Source organism: Somniosus microcephalus, chromosome 4 (genome assembly GCF_052327205.1).
Source record: "Somniosus microcephalus isolate GS21.2 chromosome 4, FLI_Smic_1.0, whole genome shotgun sequence".
NCBI classification, from domain to species: Eukaryota; Metazoa; Chordata; class Chondrichthyes; order Squaliformes; family Somniosidae; genus Somniosus; species Somniosus microcephalus.
In genome coordinates this window covers 216,177,032-216,196,637 of record NC_140990.1, presented here as the reverse complement: position 1 = coordinate 216,196,637, position 19,606 = coordinate 216,177,032, and the positions used below count along the sequence as shown (strand labels likewise).

The 19,606-nt window shown below is 42.3% G+C and overlaps 1 protein-coding gene across 2 annotated transcripts in view; it reads right to left on the bottom strand.

The window, feature by feature from the left end:
- pgap1 (post-GPI attachment to proteins inositol deacylase 1) overlaps positions 1–18,636 on the bottom strand; it is a 184,058-nt gene extending 165,422 nt beyond the window's left edge. Inside the window, exons 1-3 of one of the 2 annotated variants that reach the window (XM_085985823.1) lie at positions 18,425–18,636; positions 13,869–14,019; positions 13,456–13,631 (exon numbers count right to left, since the gene is read on the bottom strand). In XM_085985823.1, the coding sequence (XP_085841949.1) occupies positions 13,456–13,631; positions 13,869–14,019; positions 18,425–18,571 (474 nt within the window). In that variant the 5' untranslated portion in view covers positions 18,572–18,636. The remainder of the gene's footprint in view (positions 1–13,455; positions 13,632–13,868; positions 14,020–18,424) is intronic. The other variant, XM_085985822.1, reaches the window with a different exon arrangement.
- Positions 18,637–19,606: the final 970 nt, after the last annotated feature.

Sequence of the window (19,606 nt, the reverse complement as noted above, 5' to 3'; positions counted from 1 at the left end):
AAAACGGCATCAAAAAAACTATACTGAACCATTTACTAGTTTCATAGGTGTACACGAGTCAGTTTCTTAGTAAAGTAAATATATTTTTGATATGAAAAACGTTTAAACCGTGCCTACTAGTGCCTGTGCGCCTAAGAAAATGAGCGCAATTTGAACAGCCTTCCCAAACCAATGCAATCAGCAGAATCTTGCAATTTCAGCCTGGGGGCGTGGCCAGTCTTGTGGCCCTGGCCTGATTCGGCAGAGGTGAATCTTGACCCAGCGTAAAAAATCACGAAAAACACGAGCCCAAGTGGTTTTGGGTGCAACTCACTTGCGTTTAAAATTCAACAATTTTTTGTGCTGGTTCAGCCAAAACTGGACGCAAAACTAGCGTAAACTCTAATCCAAAGAGTTCAGAGTCAGAGTTGGCAAATATAACACATGACTGCGTCACGAACCACTGCATCAAGGAAACCATGAGTCAAGTGCTCATCTTGACCTGGTATTCATTAATGACCCAGGCAATAGACAGGAAATAGAAGTCACAGAACCCCTGGGGGACAATGATCACAGAATGATCTGGGAGTTGGAAATACCAAAGACTGGGAGCCAAGTATAAAACTTTAAAAGGGCTAAATATAAAGAAATGAGGGAACAAGTAAAGCAAATGGATTGAAGGAGGTTGTTCAACAACACTATGGGACAAGAGCAAACTCTAACCTGCACCGCAGCCCTAACCTCGAAAAAATACTGCTTACTGTACCAGTGTGGCATTAATTTACATTTCACACTAAATATTGAAAGGCCTGAATGCCAATTAATGTTAAATTAGACAAGTTTTGTGCTATAGAAACATCCCCCCACTAGGAACTGGATTGAAACCTAGGACAGACATTTCATGTTGGACAGAGCTTACAGCCAGCAGCAATCTGGGATGGATTTGAACCTAGACCCCAGAATGTCTAACTCACTGCACCACCCAGGTTCTGAGGAATTCTGAAGTTTAATGAGTTACACAAACATTTCATAAGATTAAGAATCTTGTACAAACGCATTCTTTTTTGTACTACCAAATAAATATCAAAAGTATTGATAAAAATCCTCAGATTTTTATTTTGAGACTGCATTTTCAACTGGGTAATAGCCAAAGTTTTCTCTCTCTGTTTAGAGAATCCTCTTTACAGTGCCCCCAGTGGACTACTTCTTGCTTCAACTTGGAAGACTCCGAACTCTTCCACAGCCAGTACATCTGCTCTTTGTGAAAAATAAACATGTGGCGTGCTTCCCCAAGGTGGACTACATGAAACAAACATCAGAACTGCTCCAACGCAAAACTTGGCTGCAGACTGCAAAAACTCACCATATGAGGTATTTGAGTTTAATTGCGAGTTGTGGGATTCAAACACCAACACTCAAAATCTCATGGTTTTGGGGCAGGTGTTCATAATTGAATTAATCATGTATGGCCTGTGGAGGGAGCAGGCTTGATGAGCCAAGTGTCCTTTGCCTTTTCCAGTTTTCTTAAGTTCTTATAGTTAGGAGTCCAATATTCTGCCAAGTGTTAGACGCAGGGTCTTTAGTGCTTTACTGCTCTAAACAATGTAATTCTCTTGCTATGTCCAGCATTTATATTTGCTGAGCTAAAGAGCTTCATGTTGAGTCTAGAAATTCAGAATGCTGGATCGCCACAGAAAGAGAAAATGCATTCAACGTAAAAGATCTGCTGCAACTCAAGAACCCTTTTAGTAATTTGTTTTGAGAAGAAAACTGAGAGGAGTGCTTTTCATTGAAATGCTCACCCTACATTTATTTTCACCTTTAACATAACTTAGGATGTAATGGTGAATAACAGAATATGAGAGAATAAATATTTATAATAAATATATTGGATGCTAAATTCTTCTACTATTAAAGGTGACGTGCCTTAGTATTCGAAGTGCACTGCACAGCAGAGTTAGTGTTACTCGGAGACATTTTTTGTGAGTACAGATGGAGACCTAGAAGAGTACCATCTGCCTGTTCTCTCAGGCAGGGAAAGGTGTCTGGCCCAGAGCACCAAAAGCACTCAGGTTTTTTTTTTAATCAAATGTATTTCTTCTAATTTATGAATATATAATTAGGAAGCAATTGTCATGATGATTATAGACTGTCTACACCTTCCCTTCCCTTAATCTCACATCCTCTGAACCTTCTCCTTTGTAGATCACTCCGCAGTATTTTCAGTGCCTTTCTATGATCAATTTATCTGAATAAAGTGCTGAGATTCCCTTCCTTTTCAGCTTTTCCTCCTCCTTCTCTCTGTCTCTGGGAAACTCAAAAGGAAGCATCAGTCAAGGAAAACATTTATAAGAACATAAGAAATAGGAGCTGGAGTCGGCCATTTGGCCCTTCAAGCCAGCTCCGCCATTCAACAAGATCATGGCTGATCTACCTCAATTCCACCTTCCCGCACTACCCCTATATCCCTTAATTCCCAAAAATTTATCGACCTCTGTCTTGAATATACTCAATGACTGAGCATCCATAGCTCTCTGGGCTAGAGGTTTCTGAAGATTCACCACCCTTTGAGTGAAGAAATTTCTCCTCATCTCAGTCCTAAATGAATGACCTCTTATTCTGAGACTGTGATCCCGTGTTCTAGATTCCCCAGCCAGCGGAAACATTTTCCCAGCATTAACCCGGTCAAGCCCTTTAAGAATTTTTTATGTTTCAATTAGATCACCTCTCATTCTTCTAAACCCGAGGGAATATAGGCCTAGTCTGCTCAATCTCTCGTCATAGGGCAATCCCATCATCCCAGGAACCAGTCTAGTGAACCTTTGCTGCACTCCCTCTAAGGGAAGTATGTCTTTCGTTAGGTAAGGAGACCAGAACTGTACACAGTATTCCAGGTGTGGCCTCGCCAATGCCCTGTATAACTGTAGTAAGACTTCTTTACTCTTATACTCTAATCCGGTGTCGGGAGCAGCAGCACAGTGAGTATTTGAACTCACTTTCGTGGGCTTTTTTGCCTCAGAGACTTAGCAATCTCGCAGACCGGCGGCAGCGTTCCAGAGCCACGTCACGATTCAAACGTGACGCGGGCAATAGGAAGCAACTGATTGGGTGAGTACTTATACTACTCTATAGTTTGACAGTTAAGGTTAATAGATTATAAAGTTTAGAAGGTCTTAATTTTTGTGGTTTAGTTTCTAAGGTCTCTGTTGTGTAGCGGGGAGTGCTAGTAAACAAGGGCCCTTGAGTATATAATTTAATTGTAGTGTAATTAGTGGTATTGATTTGATTTAATGTAATTTGAATTAATTAAGGGCAGCACAGCTTGGCCCTGTGGCATGCTCCTCCTGCACTATGTGGGAAATCAGGGACACTGTGTCCCTGGTGACCATGAGTGCAGGAAGTGTGTCCAGCTGCAGCTACTGGCAGACCACATTGCGGCACTGGAGCTGCGAATGGATACATACTGGAGCATTCGCGATGCTGAGGGCATCGTGGATAGCATGTTTAGGGAGTTGGTCACACTGCAGGTAAAGGCTGCACAGGCAGGAAGGGAATGGGTGACCGCCAGGCAGAGTAGTAGGCGCAAGCAGGTAGTGCAGGGGTCCCCTGTGGCCATCCCCCTCTCAAACAGATATACCGCTTTGGATATTGTTGGGGGAGATGACTAAGGCAGCAGCAGCCAACTTCCTGGCACCATGGGTGATTCTGCTGCACAGGACGGGAGGAAAAAGAGCAGGAGAGCTATAGTGATAGGGGATTCTATTGTAAGGGGAATCGATAGGCACTTCTGCGGCCGCAAACGAGGCTCCAGGATGGTATGTTGCCTCCCTGGTGCAAGGGTCAAGGATGTCTCGGAGTGGCTGCAGTGCATTCTGGAGGGGGAGGGTGAACAGCCTGGTGCATATAGGTACTAACGATATAGGTAAAAAATGGGATGAGGTCCTAAAAGCTGAATATAGGGAGTTAGGAGGTAAATTAAAAAATAGGGCCTCAAAGGTAGTAATCTCAGGATTGCTACCAGTGCCACATGCTAGTCAGAGTAGAAATAGAAGGATATTTCAGATGAATACATGGCTGGAGGAATGGTGCAAGGGGGAGGGATTCAAATTCCTGGGACATTGGAACCGGTTCTGGGGGAGGTGGGACCAGTACAAACTGGACGGTTTGCACCTGGGCAGGACTGGGACCGATGTCCTAGGGGGAGTGTTTGCTAGTGCTGTTGGGGAGGGTTTAAACGAAAATGGCAGGGGGTTGGGAACCTGTGCAGGGAGACAGAGGAAAGGGAAGCAAGGATAGAAGCAAAAGACAGGAAGGAGAAAAGCAAAAGTGGAAGGCAGAGAAATCAAGGGTGTAAATCAAACAGGGCCACAGTAAATAATACTTCTAAAAGCACGAAGAGTGTTAAAAAACAAGCCTGAAGGCTTTTTGTCTTAATGCGAGGAGCATTGTAATAAGGTGGATGAATTAGCTGCGCAAATAGATGTAAACGAATATGATATAATTGGGATTACGGAGACATGCCTCCAGGGTGACCAAGGCTGGGAATTCAACAACCAGGGGTATTCAATGAGGCAGAAATTCTGGTCCCTACGGGCGGGTACGCGCTGTGTACTCACCCGTAGGGCCAACGGAAATGCTGGTTTTAGGCATGCACTGCGCATGCGCTGGAAACCGGCATTTCCGATCTGTCAAGAAAGCTCTTGACAGATCCTCCGGCTGCACTGGAGCAGGGCCTCTGCAGGTGGAGTGTTCCGTTTTTTGGAGACCCTCCGCCTGCAGAAAACACTTACATCCCTGCGCCTGGTAAAAGCAGGCACATGGCCTGCTTTTACCAGGATAAGAGTTGAAAAAAGTTTTTTAAAAATCCACTGATTTATCATTTAAAAATACTTTAAAGGTAAGTTTATTTTTAGCCCCGTTAAAAACTTTAATTTTTCAAAAAATAAAATTACTTAAAATACTTAATTTATGTAATTTAAAGTCATTTTAAAAATGTGATTTTTTTAAAAAAAATTTAAAAATTTGTTTAAAGTTTTATTGGGCCAGAAATTCGCGGCCAGAAGCGTGAGTACGGTCGGGGTACTCACGCATTTGGCCGTTGGAAATGCCGGCGTTCAGCAGGAACAGCGCATGCGGGGAACGCCGGCATTTCCAGACCCGAGGTCTATTCACAGCGCGTGCGACTGCACAGGCAGCGCTTGCGCAGTGAACTTTGTGGCTTTCAATGATGGATTCAGTGAGGGTAAGTCCTTAGAAGTTACACTTGAAAAAAGCAAGTGTAAAGTTGTTCATTGGCTGCGGAGGAAGATATATTTTATCGTGGAGCTTCTGAAATGCAATATTTTTGTTTGGGAAAGGGAGGGAAGTTATTTTAAGAAATTTTAAGTAAGTTTTAAAGTTAAAATTTTTTTTTTGAGCGGTAGGTAGAAGGAGCAATTGTGGCTGTGTGAATAGAACGTGAGAATGAGTTATGTATGTATGTCCACATATATTCCTTTACGTATATGTATGTATGTTTTATATTCCTTTACTAATGTGTATGAATGTATGTTTTTAATTATGATTTTCCAATAAGTTACTTTCTCTGAAAGTCATAATTAAATAATACATTCATACACAAGTAAAGGAATATATACATAACACGCAAAGGAATATATACAGACATACATACTTTCAGAAGCTCCACGATAATAAGTATCTTCCTCCGCAGCCTCTGGAGCAACTGTACCCATGCTTTTTTCATGTGTAAGTTGTAATGACTTGACCTCACTGAAAGCATTAATGAAAGCGGCGAATTATACTGCGCACGCGCTGCCTGTGCAGTCGCACGCGTTCTGCCTCTGAACCCCTTCGTTCAGAGGACAGGAAATGCCGGTTTTCCCCACATGCACTGTGCATGCTGAAAACCGGCATTTCATCCGGCCAGATGCGTAAGTACCCCGACCGTACTCGCGCATTTGGAAGGGAATTACTGGGCCAACATTTTACATGTCAGTAAAATGAAAAATTTAACAATTGCACGACTTGCCCCCTCGCATCTGCGACTGAGGGTCCAAGGAGGTGCATTGCGCAAGAGGTCATCATCGTACGTATCCTCACACTGTTCCCTTTGGGGAACTGTATGAAGTGGTGGAAGGATTTATGGCCGTGATTAACGCTCATTCCGTGACCATAACCATCTTTGAACCAGCCATTAGGGTGGTTAGTCCTATGGCGGGAGGGTTTTACGGGCTCCCACAACCCATCTGAGGGGGGGGGGGGGGCCACCAACACCCACGGACGCAAGTATCCCGCTGGATGTCCACCCAGAATTTAAAGTTGGAGCTCCGACTCCACTTGCCGGGACTGTCTGGAGTGGGGTTCAAAACCCTACTCCTTCTGGCCCAGCGGCGGGGATGCTTACTGCTACGCAAAAGGCCCACTCCGCACAAAAGGTGACACCCATACGTTTCCTGCGCCTTTTCCCTCCCCGTGACTGGAGCCCTATGCTGCCATTTCACGTTGCTAATCGGATTGGGCCTTTGTCATAGCGGTAGGATCCCCGCCGCTGGGCCAGATCAGGGTAGGGTTTCGAACCCCGCTCCAGACAGTCCCGGCAAGTGGAGTCGGAGCTCCGGCTCTAAATTCTGGGTTGACATCCAGTGGGATATTTGCGTCCGTGGGTGTGGGTGGCCCCCCCTCCTTGTATAGCTTGTGGGAGCCCGTAAAACCCTCCCGCCATAGGACTAACCGCCCTAATGGCTGGTTCAAAGATGGTTACGGTCACGGAATGAGCGTTAATCATGGCCATAAATCCTTCCACCACTTCATACAGTTCCCCAAAGGGAACAGTGTGAAGACACGTATGACGACGACATTGCTAAATAAATAAATGGAATTAAAAAAATTCTTTTAGGGCTTTTAAAAGTCTTTAAATTGCTTTAATTCTCTTTAAAACTACTTCAGATTACTCAAAATAATGTAAACATTTTAAAAAGTTTATAAAAGTTACCAAAATCTTCAAAAAACTTCCAAAAACCTATTTAAACTGCTGCTTTGCATGTAAAAATGCTTAGCAGCTTGACAGAAACATTGGGGGCGTGTCCAGTGAAACTGAGACCTCAAGGGGCGTGTCTCACTTGCACTGCACGCTCCTGGCTTCGCGCTGGCTGCACTCCTGGGCGGCGTGACGTCATACGCTGCCCGGGATTCTTCTTTTTCAAACACCAAGTCCAGGCGTCCCTGGAGCTGATCGGCAGTAGCGCGGGGTAAGTGCATATACGGGGCTTGCACGCGCGGCAAGCCCCGTTCACCAATTTCTGGCCCATTATGTTTTTGGGGGTGATCTCTATTCATATATTTGACAGGTCTTCCTGTCAAAGGTATGAATGGAGATTCCCTTCTCTGATTGACTCCCCATGGCCCAGGTGATCCCAGGGATGCTGCGAACCGCCTGCGCCTCTGGGATATGTGGGCCCTGCGCACCGGCAGTTTGGAGGGGCCCAGCAACGGAACTCTGCGCCTCCCGGGAGGCCTCCGGTCCAGGTGCAGATTTTTCCAGATCGCAGCCCTCCGCCCGCGGGAGGCCTGCGAACGGAATTTCTGGGCCAATATTCAGGAAGGACAGGCAAAAAGGAAAAGGAGGTGGGGTAGCATTGCTGGTTAAAGAGATTAGCACAATAGTAAGGAAGGATATTAGCGATGATGTGGAATCTGTATGGGTAGAGCTGAGAAATACCAAGGGGCAAGAAACGTTAGTGGGAGTTGTATACAGACCCCCAAACAATAATGCTGAGGTTGGGGATGGCATTAAACGGGAAATTAGAGATGCGTGCAATAAGGGCACAGCAGTTATCATGGGTGATTTTAATCTACGTATAGATTGGGCTAACCAATTTAGTAACAATACTGTGGAGGAGGAATTCCTAGAGTGTATACGGGATGGTTTCCTGGACCAATATGTCGAGGAACCAACTGGAGATCAGGCCATCCTAGACTGGGTATTATGTAATGAGAAAGGATTCATTAGCAATCTTGTTGTGCAAGGCCCCTTGGGGAGGAGCGATCATTATATGATAGAATTCTTCATTAAGATGGAGCGTGAAGTAGTTGACTCAGAGGCTAGGGTCCTGAATTTAAAAAAGGAAACTACGATGGTATGAGGCACGAGTTTGGCTAGGATGAATTGGGGAACATTACTTAAAGGGTTGACGGTGGATAGGCAATGGCAAACATTTAAAGATTGTATGGATGAACTACAGAATTTGTTCATCCCTGTCTGGCATAAAAATAAAACAAAAAAGGTGGCGCAACCGTGGCTAACAAGAGAAATTAGGGATCGCATAAGATCCAAGGAGAGGACATATAAATTGGCCAGAAAAAGCAGCAAACCTGAGGATTGGGAGCAGTTTAGGATTCAGCAAAGGAGGACAAAGGGATTAATTAAGAGGGGGGAAATAAGAGTATGAGAGTAAGCTTTCAGGGAACATAAAAACTGACTGTAAAAGCTTCTATAGATATGTGAAGTCAAGCGTAGGTCCCTTGCAGTCAGAATCAGGGGAATTTATAATGGGGAACAAAGAAATGGCTGACCAATTAAATACATACTTTGGTTCTGTCTTCACAAAGGAGGACACAAATAACCTCCCAGAGATGTCAGGAAACATAGGGTCTAATGAGAGGGAGGAACTGAATGAAATCAGTATTTGTAGGGATATGGCGTTAGGGAAATTGATGGGATAGAAGGCCGATAAATCTCCAGGGCCTGATAATCTACATCCTAGGGTACTTAAGGAAGTGGCCCTAGAAATAGTAGATGCATTGCTGGACATCTTCCAAAATTCTATAGACTCTGGCACAGTTCCCATAGATTGGAGGATAGCTAATGTAACCCCACTATTTTAAAAAGGTGGTAGAGAGAAAACGGGGAATTATAGGCCGGTAAGCCTGACATCGGTAGTGGGGAAAATGCTAGAGTCCATTATAAAAGATGTAATAGCAGAGCACTTGGAAAACAGTGACAGGATCGGACAAAGTCAACATGGATTTACAAAAGGTATGATCAGCCATGATCTCCCTGAATGGCAGAGCCGTCTCGAGGGGCTGAATGGCCTACTCCTGCTCCTATTTTCTATGTAATCTACTGGAAGTAACTGGTAGGATAAGGGAGAACCAGTGGATGTGGTGTATTTGGACATTCAGAAGGCTTTCGATAAGGTCCCGCATAAGAGATTAGCATGCAAAGTTAAAGAACATGGAATTGGGGGTAAGGTACTGACTTGGATAGAGAACTGGTTGGCAGACAGGAAGCAAAGAGTTGGAATAAACGGGTCTTTTTCCGAGTGGCAGGCAGTGACTTGTGGGGTACCGCAGGAATCGGTACAAGGACCCCAGCTATTCACAATATATATTAATGATCTAGACGAAGAAACTAGATGTAATATCTCCAAGTTTGCAGACAACACAAAGCTGGGTGGGTGTGTGCGCTGTGAGGAGGATGCAGAGAAACTCCAGTATGATTTGAACAGGTTGGGTGATTGGGCAGATGCATGGCAGATGCAGTATAATGTGGATAATTGCAAGGTTATCCACTTTGGTGGCAAAAACAGGAAGGCAGATTATTATCTGAACGGCAATAGATTGGGAAAAGGGGAAGTGCAACGAGACCTGGGTGTCCTTGTGCACCAGTCGCTGAAGGTAAGCATGCAGATGCAGCAGGCGGTTAAGGCGGCAAATGGTATGTTGGCCTTCATAGCGAGTGGATTCAAGTACAGGAGCAAGGATGTCTTGCTGCAGTTGCACAGGGCCTTGGTGAGACCACATCTTGAGTATTGTGTGCAGTTTTGGTCGCCTTATCTGAGGAAGGATGTTCTTGCCATGGAGGGAGTGCAGCAAAAATTCACCAGACTGATACCTGGGATGGCAGTAATGATGTATGAGGAGAGATTGGGTCGATTGGGCTTATATTCGCTAGAGTTTCGAAGAATGAGAGGGGATCTCATTGAAACTTATAAAATTCTAACAGGACTAGACAGACTAGATGCAGGAAGGATGTTCCCAATGGTGTAAAGTATCAAATGTGGAAGTATAGGTTTCCATCTTATATACCACGTCATCTTAAATTTTACTGCAAAAGATCAACAAAAGTTATTTAACACAACTGGATCATAAAATTGCTTGGACATTTTGTGGGACCCTGACATGTATAAGGATTCCATGATGCTTATGATATGATCATAAAAGTAAGTCACGTGGACACTGAGTTCAAATCTCATACTCAAATTTTCAAGACAAGATCGATGGATATAGATCAAAGGCAGATAAATGGAGCTGAGGTACAGATCAGCCATATTTTAATTGAATGGCAGAACAAGCTTGAGGGGCTGAAAGGTCTATTCCAGTTCTTTTGTTCCTATGTCCCACTCAGAATTTTCCCTAAAGTTTTACAGCAAGGGAAGCGAGTCTCAGCTTCATTAGAGGGAGGGAGACAAAAGGAAAACTGAAGAAACAATTCCTGTCCACATCACTCAAGCATGCTTCCAGCATTTCGACAAAGGCTGGATCTTCCCAAGCAGGAAGGATCATAGGGATTGTATGTTTGAGGATGGACATAGAAAATAAAAACATTTTTTTTTAAATCTGAAAACAATGGTCAACATTACTTTTTAATTTTTAAATGTACTTCTTGCAATCTAGTATACTGTATTCGCTGCTCATGATGTGGTCTCTATATTGGGGAGACCAAACGCAAATTGGGTGACCGCTTTGCAGAACACCTCCGTTCAGTCCATAAGGATGGCCCTGAGCTTCCGGTCGCCTGTCATTTAAATTTACCGCCCCATTCCCACTCAGACCTCATCATCCTCGGCCTCTTGCATTGTTCCACGGAAGCTCAGCGCAAGCTCGAGGAACAGCACCTCATCTTCCGATTAGGCACTTTACAGCCTTCCGGACTCAATATCAAGTTCAACAATTTCAGATCATAACCTCGGCCCCCATTACATTTTTACTTATTTTTTATCCACACATTTGTTTTGGCCCTTTCCCCTCCCCCCTTTTTTTCTCTCCCACATGGCAGCTGTCTCCCATTCTGCCAGCGCATTTCACGCCTAATCTAGAGCCGTCTTTTGTCTCCACTAGTCCTATCACTATCTCGTCTCGTTTTGAATACCTCTTAATGTCTCTTCACTTCTCTTTTGTTCTCTCCCAGCCTGGCCTCTTAATCTATTTCATTTCCTGTGCTTTTCCAGTCTTGACAAAGGGTCTGCCCCGAAACATTGACTCTATTTTCTCTCCATGGATGTTGCCTGGCCTGCTGAGTTTTTCCAGCATTTTCTGTTGTTATTTCGGATTTCCAGCATCTGCAGTATTTTGCTATCGTATTACTTTTTAATTGTGGGGTTCAAATTTAAATAGGAACTGGCTGGCAAGTTGGATTGACAACCTATTTCAAAAATCAAATATAGTGATATTGTGTAATGAAGGGTTTCTGCAGAAGAAGCAATAGTTAACTTACTGAACCTTTAGGTTTTATCACAAACTGTAGCATGCCTTCATGCAGGTTTTATGACCTGCAAATCTTGTGGCAGGGCGGAGAGAAGAGGGGGTTCATCTTATCCACCAGTACAGTTACAATTCTACCTCCTGGTTATGATCAATACACTGCATGTTGTGTGAACTGAAAATTACCATACAAAGCAAAAACTGAAAAACAATTTTACAATCAAATAATATACATGAGAGGATATATTTGTTGATGAAGTTAACTATATTTAGCTTTATATTGCTTAAAATAGCTGAAATGTTTTAATAGAACCTTTTGCAGAAAACGAGATAATGAAAATGCAGTTTTTATGGATTTTCAAAAGGCATTCGATAACGCAGCACACATGAGCCATATGGCACTATGAGGAATGTGACCACATGGATAGAGAGACAGTTGGCTGGCAGAAAGCAAAGGGCTAGGTTGAAAATATATTTCTTCTACTGAAAAGATGTGGTTTGGTATTCCACTGGATCAGTGTTGCAGCCACTCTTGTTTACTTTATAAATAAATGATCCAGACGTGGGAATTGCGGGAAGAATAATGACATTTCCTGATTACAGCAAATTTCAAATTGTAACAAGGATTGTTAAAAGGCTGCAGTACATAAATAGGCTAGCAGGGTGGACAGATAGGTGGCAGATGCCGTTTAATGCAGTAAAATGTGAAGTAATACATTTTGGGAAAGTAGGAAAAGGAAATACATCTTAAATGGTAAATTTCCAAATGGAGTTAGAGGGGCATTGGTGTAAAGATATGCAAGTTAGTAACGGTAGGAGCACAAGTAAATAAGGCCATAAAACAGGCAAACAGAATCATTAGTTTTGTATCTAGAGCAATGGAATACAAAAGCAAGCTGGTAATGCTGAACTAGTACAAGATCTTAGATTGCAGTTGGAGCATTGTGTATAATTTTGGCCTCCACAGTATAGAAAGAATATAAAAGCAATGGAAAAGGTGCAGTGTAGATTCACTAGGATGATACCAGGAGTGAGAGGTAATAGTCATGAGAAGAAAATGAGATGTTAGGGCTTTTTGTGCATTCAAATCCTAAAATAGGAAGTTGTGAACTTCAACTCAATAAATCTGATAATTTGACCATGAAAGCTGCCAAACCATCGTAAAAACCTAAGTGTTTCACTAATGTTTTTCAGGGAAGGTTACCTGTCACCCCGACTTCGTCTGGTTAACACCCGACTCCAGCCCCACGCAACATGCTCAACTCTTAATGCCCTCAGTGCAACTAGGGATGGGTAATAAATGCTGCCTCGCCAGCACTGCCCACATCTCAAGAACAAAAAGAAAAAGCTGAACTGATAGAGGTCTTCAAGATTATGAAGCATTCTGACAGTGACAGATTGTTTCCACTGGTCAATAAGATAGCAGCAAAAGTGCATAAATTTAAGATAATCACAAAAAAAATTAAAGGAAAAGTTAGAAAAAAAAATTGGGGGCAAAATTGGTCAAAGCCAGTATTGCAAAACGGGTTTATAGCAAATCAGCAGCCCAATTTACACAGCGATCAATTTTTTTTTCAATGGAAGTCAACGTTGATTCACTATCAGCCTGTTTTACACCACTGCCGTTGACCAATTTTACCCTCATCATATCTGATAGAGTGGTTAGGATTTGAATTTTCTGCCATAAACCATAGCTGAAGCAGAGTCTATAAATCCTTTTTAAAGGGAAGTAGGCAGTTGCTTGAAAATTACATATTAGATAGTATGGGATGTGCGCAGGAGAGTGAGACTAGACCAGGTGGGCTCACGTGGAGAAAAACAGCCACAAGGACTCGATAGTCCAAATGGCCTGTTTCTGTGCTGTACAATTCTATGATCTACAGGAGTTTGAGTAAGAGCCAAGTTTGAAATAAGTTCCAGGATGAGTAATGCCAACATAGTTTAGTACCTCATCAGTAAAGTATTTTGAAAGGATATATCTTGCTCCAATCTTACCTTGTAAAGTTTAAGAATGACCTTTATACATGCATGTACAAACTTGGTTTGCTTTTCAAGGCTTCCACCGTAAAGTGCAACAAGCTCCTCATTAAAATCAATGCTAAAAAAATCAAAGTGGAATTTGTTATGTATGTTCTCCGCTTTCCTCAATGCAACAGAGCCCAGGGAACGAACTAAAATACAAGACCAAAATAAAAAGGATTAGTAAGAATTCAGATGAAACAAATAAAACTGAGTTTCTAACTAGATTATTCTGACCCATTTACAAGACTCTTTAATGTACACATATTAAAAGTTGTGTTTACACTCTGTGCCATTCACCTACTTTGTCAAACTTTCTTGAAGATCAGACTGTGCAGTCATTATGCACAGGGATGAGAAAGAAAACAAGTTTTTCTTTAAAAATGTACCTTGTCTGTAACTCCCAGCATTTCCAGGAAGAAACAGAATAGGGATTCCTGTAGCTTTTAGATCCTTGTGTGCTTCAGAGTCTCCCTCTCCATAAAGATACAGGCCATAACTTGGGTACTTACTGGAAAGCTTCCTTGAAAGCTTGATTTTCTGCTCACAGAGAACAGAGAAAAAAAAATCTTTATTAACCCCTTTATAACAAGTTTTATGTTTCATAAAACTACAATTACTTCAAAATGAAGTGTTCACATTTTTGCCTTGTCCATATAAACATATGCAATACACAATTTCACAACGATGCAAATAACCAACAGTTTAGGGATCAACTGATTTAATAACTAGAGTAAACGCAACATGCCCATAATCAGAAATTGAATACAAAATTTTTTCTGCATTACTGGAAAGCTGCAAGGTGTCAAAAAGTTAGGTCATAAATAGGGAATGTTAAAATGAATTTAGTTTATAAATGGGTAGTCTGGTGACAGTAAGCAGATGTGAGGATTGCTTGTACCCATACCCAGCCTCTGTTGAAGGCAATAACTCAGAGCAGCACAAGGCCTCCAGTACCAGCCATTTTTAAGTGCTCACATGTATAGTGTCAGTGAATTATGGGCACCATCACAAGCAAGCCTGACCCCATCTTCACCAGCTATCCACATAGACCACACTTTCAGCAACAAGAACCGGAAACTCTGACCATTGTTCTTGGGGATCCTAGGCCAACTGTAGAAACAAAAATATAGTATTAAACAGAGAACTGAGATTGGGCGGGAAAGTGGAGTTGAGGTCGATGATCAGCCATGATCTTATTGAATGGCGGAGCAGGCTCGAGGGGCCGTATGGCCTACTCCTGCTCTTATTTCTTAGGTTTTGTTAAGTAAACTTTGTATTGAAGCCCATCTTTAACCAGCATATGAGGTAGATCAAAACAGGTAAGAGATTGGAAATGCAAATGTTTATACGATTTCTGATATAATGTTATAGGTATAATATTTCACTGTTTGAAAAACCACACCAAATGGTAGGCTTAAAAGGAGCCTGCAGTTTTTTTTAAATGAACTTAATCCTCACATGTACATAGAATATCTAAACAAATCTTTAAATTTTTTAAATAGACAATGTAAAATCAACCTCTTTCACCATGCAAGATGGGGCACAGTGATAGGACCCGCAGCAAGTCCATAATTCAAATCTGCAGTAATGTTTTCTGTACATTGCCGAGAATAGAAAATGCACTCAACGTCCAATCTGTTACAGTAATATGAACTTCAAACACACTGATGCAGAAAATTCTAGATTTCACCACTAACCAAGAACTTTTTACCAATAAAATAGACAGTGTATCTAGCTTTAACCAGCAATTAAACAATAATGCACTCCTGCTAATTCAATCATTTTTGCACTAAAATTTGAATTAGCCAGTAATTTGAATTAACAAGTAAATAAGTAGAAATTTAGTGTTCAAAACATGTAAATTACATCAGAAAATTTGAATTAAGCAAAGTTAAATCAAGAGTAACCTATACTTTATATGAATTGGATGAATCATGAACAAGTCCCATTCACCCATCACTCCTGTGCTTGCTGACCTAACTACATTGGCTCCCAGTTAAGCAATGCCTCAATTTAAAAATTCTCATCCTTGTTTTCAAATCCCTGCATGGCCTCGCCCCTCCCTAGCTCTGTAACCTCCTCCAGCCCTACGAGATCTCTATGTTCCTCCAATCCTGGCCTCTTGAGCATCCCCGATTTTAATCGCTCCACCATTGGCGGCCATGCCTTCAGCTGCCTAGGTCATAAGCTCTGGAATTCCCTCCCTAAACCTCTCAGCTTCTAGTTCCTCTTTTAGACGCTCCTTAAAACCTACCTCTTTGACCCAGCTTTTGGTCATCTGCCCTAATATCTTATGGTGGCTCAGTGTCAAATTTTGTTTGATAACACTCCTGGGAAAAGCCTTGGGATGTTTTATTACATTAAAGGCACTATATAAATGCAAGTTGTTGTTGTATACCAGCACAGGTTATTTGGCCAATTGTGCCCGAGCCGATTGTTAGCTGCACATCAGATGTGCTAACCCCACTTCCCTTAACCTTGTGTTGTGCTTCTTTCTATCCTCCTTCAAGTATTTATCTCATTCCCTCTCAAAGATTGTGATTGACTTGGCTTCAATACATAGCGCTGGTTAAAAATTCTTTTAAACTCCCCCTATTTGGTGCTTGTCCTAAATTTAAGCCTTATCAATTTGCCACTCAATGGGAATAATCAGTTTTGCCATCTCAAACCTTTTCAATATTTTGAACTCTTGTATTCCCGTTAACCTTCTCAGCTCCACTGAATACAGAAATAGTTTCCCCCTGCCAAGTGTCTCATTGTAACCATAGCTTCTCATCCCAATAGCCTAGTGAATCTACACTGCAGCTTTTAATGCCTTCAATATCCTTTATATCATGGGTACCCACAACCATACACAGTACTCCAACTGTGATCTACTAATGTCTTGTGCAGATTCATAATCATCTCCTTACTTTTATATTCAGTCATTATATGTAAATCCAGAATCCCACCTGCCTTTTTCACATCTGTATTTCCTGTTTTTAAAGATCTGCACCTCTAGAGCTCTCTGTTACTCCACTCCACTGAGAATTTTATCATTTAGCATTCACGTCCATTGTTTTTATTTATCCCAGAACATATCATTTCATTTGTATATGTGTTGAACTGCACTTGACACAAATCTGACAAAGCCCTTTAACACATGATCCCAAACTTGGTACGGTAATCAAATTGCAACGGTTTTCCCTCTGAATCCCTGACTAAATCATTAAGAGATGGCCCGACACAATCACTAGGCACACCATCAGCTACATTTTTTCCAATCTATTTACTCTGACTCTGCTTTATATTCTTAAACCAACCCCTCTGTCTGTGCTTCACTCTTATTTTCAATACCTTAATTTTCACTTTAACAAACCCTTTTTGAAAGTAAATGTTGAATTACAGCTGCTTTGGGAGGGTTAGAAAGCTATAACACAACTGAGGGGCTCAGCTGAATCAAAAACCAAGTAGAAGCCCTAAACAATTTTATAGGCATGAACATTCTTTGAAAAAAATACTACACAAGAGTGTACCTGCATCATTTGCACTACATTGTCATTTAAGGTCCTGCTTCCACTGCCAAGTTTTGCCCTTCAAGTTCAAATGAAGTGAGTGCATGAGTAAGAACAAAGAGGGCACGCAATCACTAATTATGAACACCAACTGAATGGACCACTGATAGTTTGTTTTTGTACTATATACATTAACTTGTCTTGTATTAAAAAAAATTAAGTCACATATAAATGCATCTGCTGCACTGGAGAAACTGAGGTCTAGCATGTTGATTCAAAGATTTTTTTTTGGTGGCCGGGGGGGGGGGTGGCAGGGGAAGATGGGGAAAAAGTTAAAATAGACTTCGATTTCGGACTGGAATTGCCACTCTTGTTTTCGACCAAACAATCTTGTTTTTGAGTGAAGTGAAGATAGATAAATCTGATTTATAAATTAGGTCATTTTCTTCTGTGTCTTATAATTTGGAGGCATGTTCGTCAGCAGCAAGGCAATCATCAGAACTCAAGTTGTGATCACACCTCAACCTAGTTTTAGGCTTAGCAAAAGGAGGCAATTTTATCAAAGACTTATTGGTTCAGATACAGCATATTTAAATGTGGGAGGACAACTCAATTTGGCTGTAAATAAACAGAGTACAAATGCAAAGAAGTGAGGCTAAATCTACAGAAATAATTGGCTAGACCAGAGGAAGAACTGGGTCCAATTCAGAGCATATTACTTTAGGGTGTTAACGCCATGGAGATGACATGGAAGAGGTTCACTAAAATATTAGGGTTGAGAGGCTTTCATTGTGAGCAAGAGAGAAAAACTGGCCTAATTTCATTGGAACAAAGGTTAAGATGCCAGCTGATACAAGTGTTCAAAATTGAGGGGTTTTAGTAACTAAAGAGCAGAAATGTATCACGATGAAAAGATGGGAGAATATTTTGTTTTAAATAGAGGGCTGTTGGGATATGAGAAGCCCTACAAGGAAGCAACGGTGCAAGCAGAAACGACAATAGCTTCCAGAAGATAAATTTAAACAAGTATGAGAAAGAGCAAAGAAATGGGAGCCAAACCAGCATGATGGGCCAAATGGCCTCCTATGCTATATATTTCAATGATTTTAAGTGCAGAGCATTGCACAATGGCAGTGTGGAAGAGACTATCCTCGAATAGTGCGAGAAAAAATGGTCAGGTGCCAATCAGACACAGGTAAAACTGAATTTCATGTAGTCTAAAAATAGAACCATTAAAATAGAAAGTTTATTGGAATCCCGTCTCTTAAAATGTTAGCAAAATAATAAAAAAAACTTGGCAAAACAGCTCGTACAGAGCAAACTTGTATAGGCAAGACCCCAGTGGCCTGTTGCACTGTCAGGCTAGGAACTACTGGCAGGTTTATTCTCTGCAGAGACTGGGGCTCTCCAGGCACTTCAATTCGGCTGCCGGGGCTGGAGCAACTTACAAGATATTCTGGGTACTCGAACATGTAGGTCATGCTGCACTTGTTCTCTTCATACACAAACAACACGTCCCATATTCCGAGACCCACAAAAGCCAATAGAAAGCCCTGCCATATTGCAGGCAACCACTGCATCCTCCCGCCAGCCATCGCCGCGCTCCCGACTCAGCCGGCGCCACCTAGCTTGCTGCCAGCGGGCGGGGCGGGGGGGGGGGGAGTCATCTGACTGGCGGAGGATGGTGTCAATCAACCGAGACGCACCCAGGCTCCTCCAATCACAACTAGAGACGTGCGGCCGGACGATCAGTGAGCACGTTAGGTTGGCTTCGCAAGGACGCGCAGTGATGTAATTCGACGTGATGTCGTCAGAGTAGCACGGTCTCCCCTTCAGCCCGCCATATTGATAAGGTCTCCATTGGTTAAAGCAATCAACAAGTCTTCATTATCAGCAAAGCTCAACAATTCAATATAAATAACATTAACAGTAATTCGTGACCTGTGGCAAGCTGAAAAATTGTATTGATTCAAATTAACAGATCAGGTGAATGTAGGGTTGCCAACTCTGGTTTGATTTATTCCTGGAGATTTAATTTGATCATGTGTCATTCAATCACATGACATTTGCCACAGTTTCTCAGTATCACCAAATCCAGGTTAAAATATTTGACAAAGCAGTATGTCTGTCTGTCTGTCCGCTATACACTCAAAAGTTATAGAGCGTACCTACACATACGTTATAGCAAAAGAAAGCTGATGATCAGGGGAGTGTCATAGGCATATTTACTTTTGGGTCAGACAAAAATTGTTCCGACAGTATACAAAAAACGTTCAAAAATCCGCTCATTAGCGGTTGACCAATCCTACCGCTCATTAGCGTTGAGTGACGTGATGGTTGACCAATTGGGGGCGTTTGTGGGCGGGGCCTAATCCTTCAAACTGCCGAGCGGGAGCTGAGCGGCGGCCATTAGAGACCAGCCGGGCCTCAAGCGCTGGCGGCCGCCCTTCTTCACCCGCAAAATCTCCCTCCGGCTCTAACCTTTTATCGGGGGAGAGGCTGCTTTAAATTAGATCGTTCACTCAGTCACGTCTCTCTTCACCTCTTTTGTTTTTCTTCTCTCTGGCCGGCTGCGCGGGAAAACAAAGAACCACGCGGCCCGAGAGACAGCGAGCAGGGGAGCAGCGGCG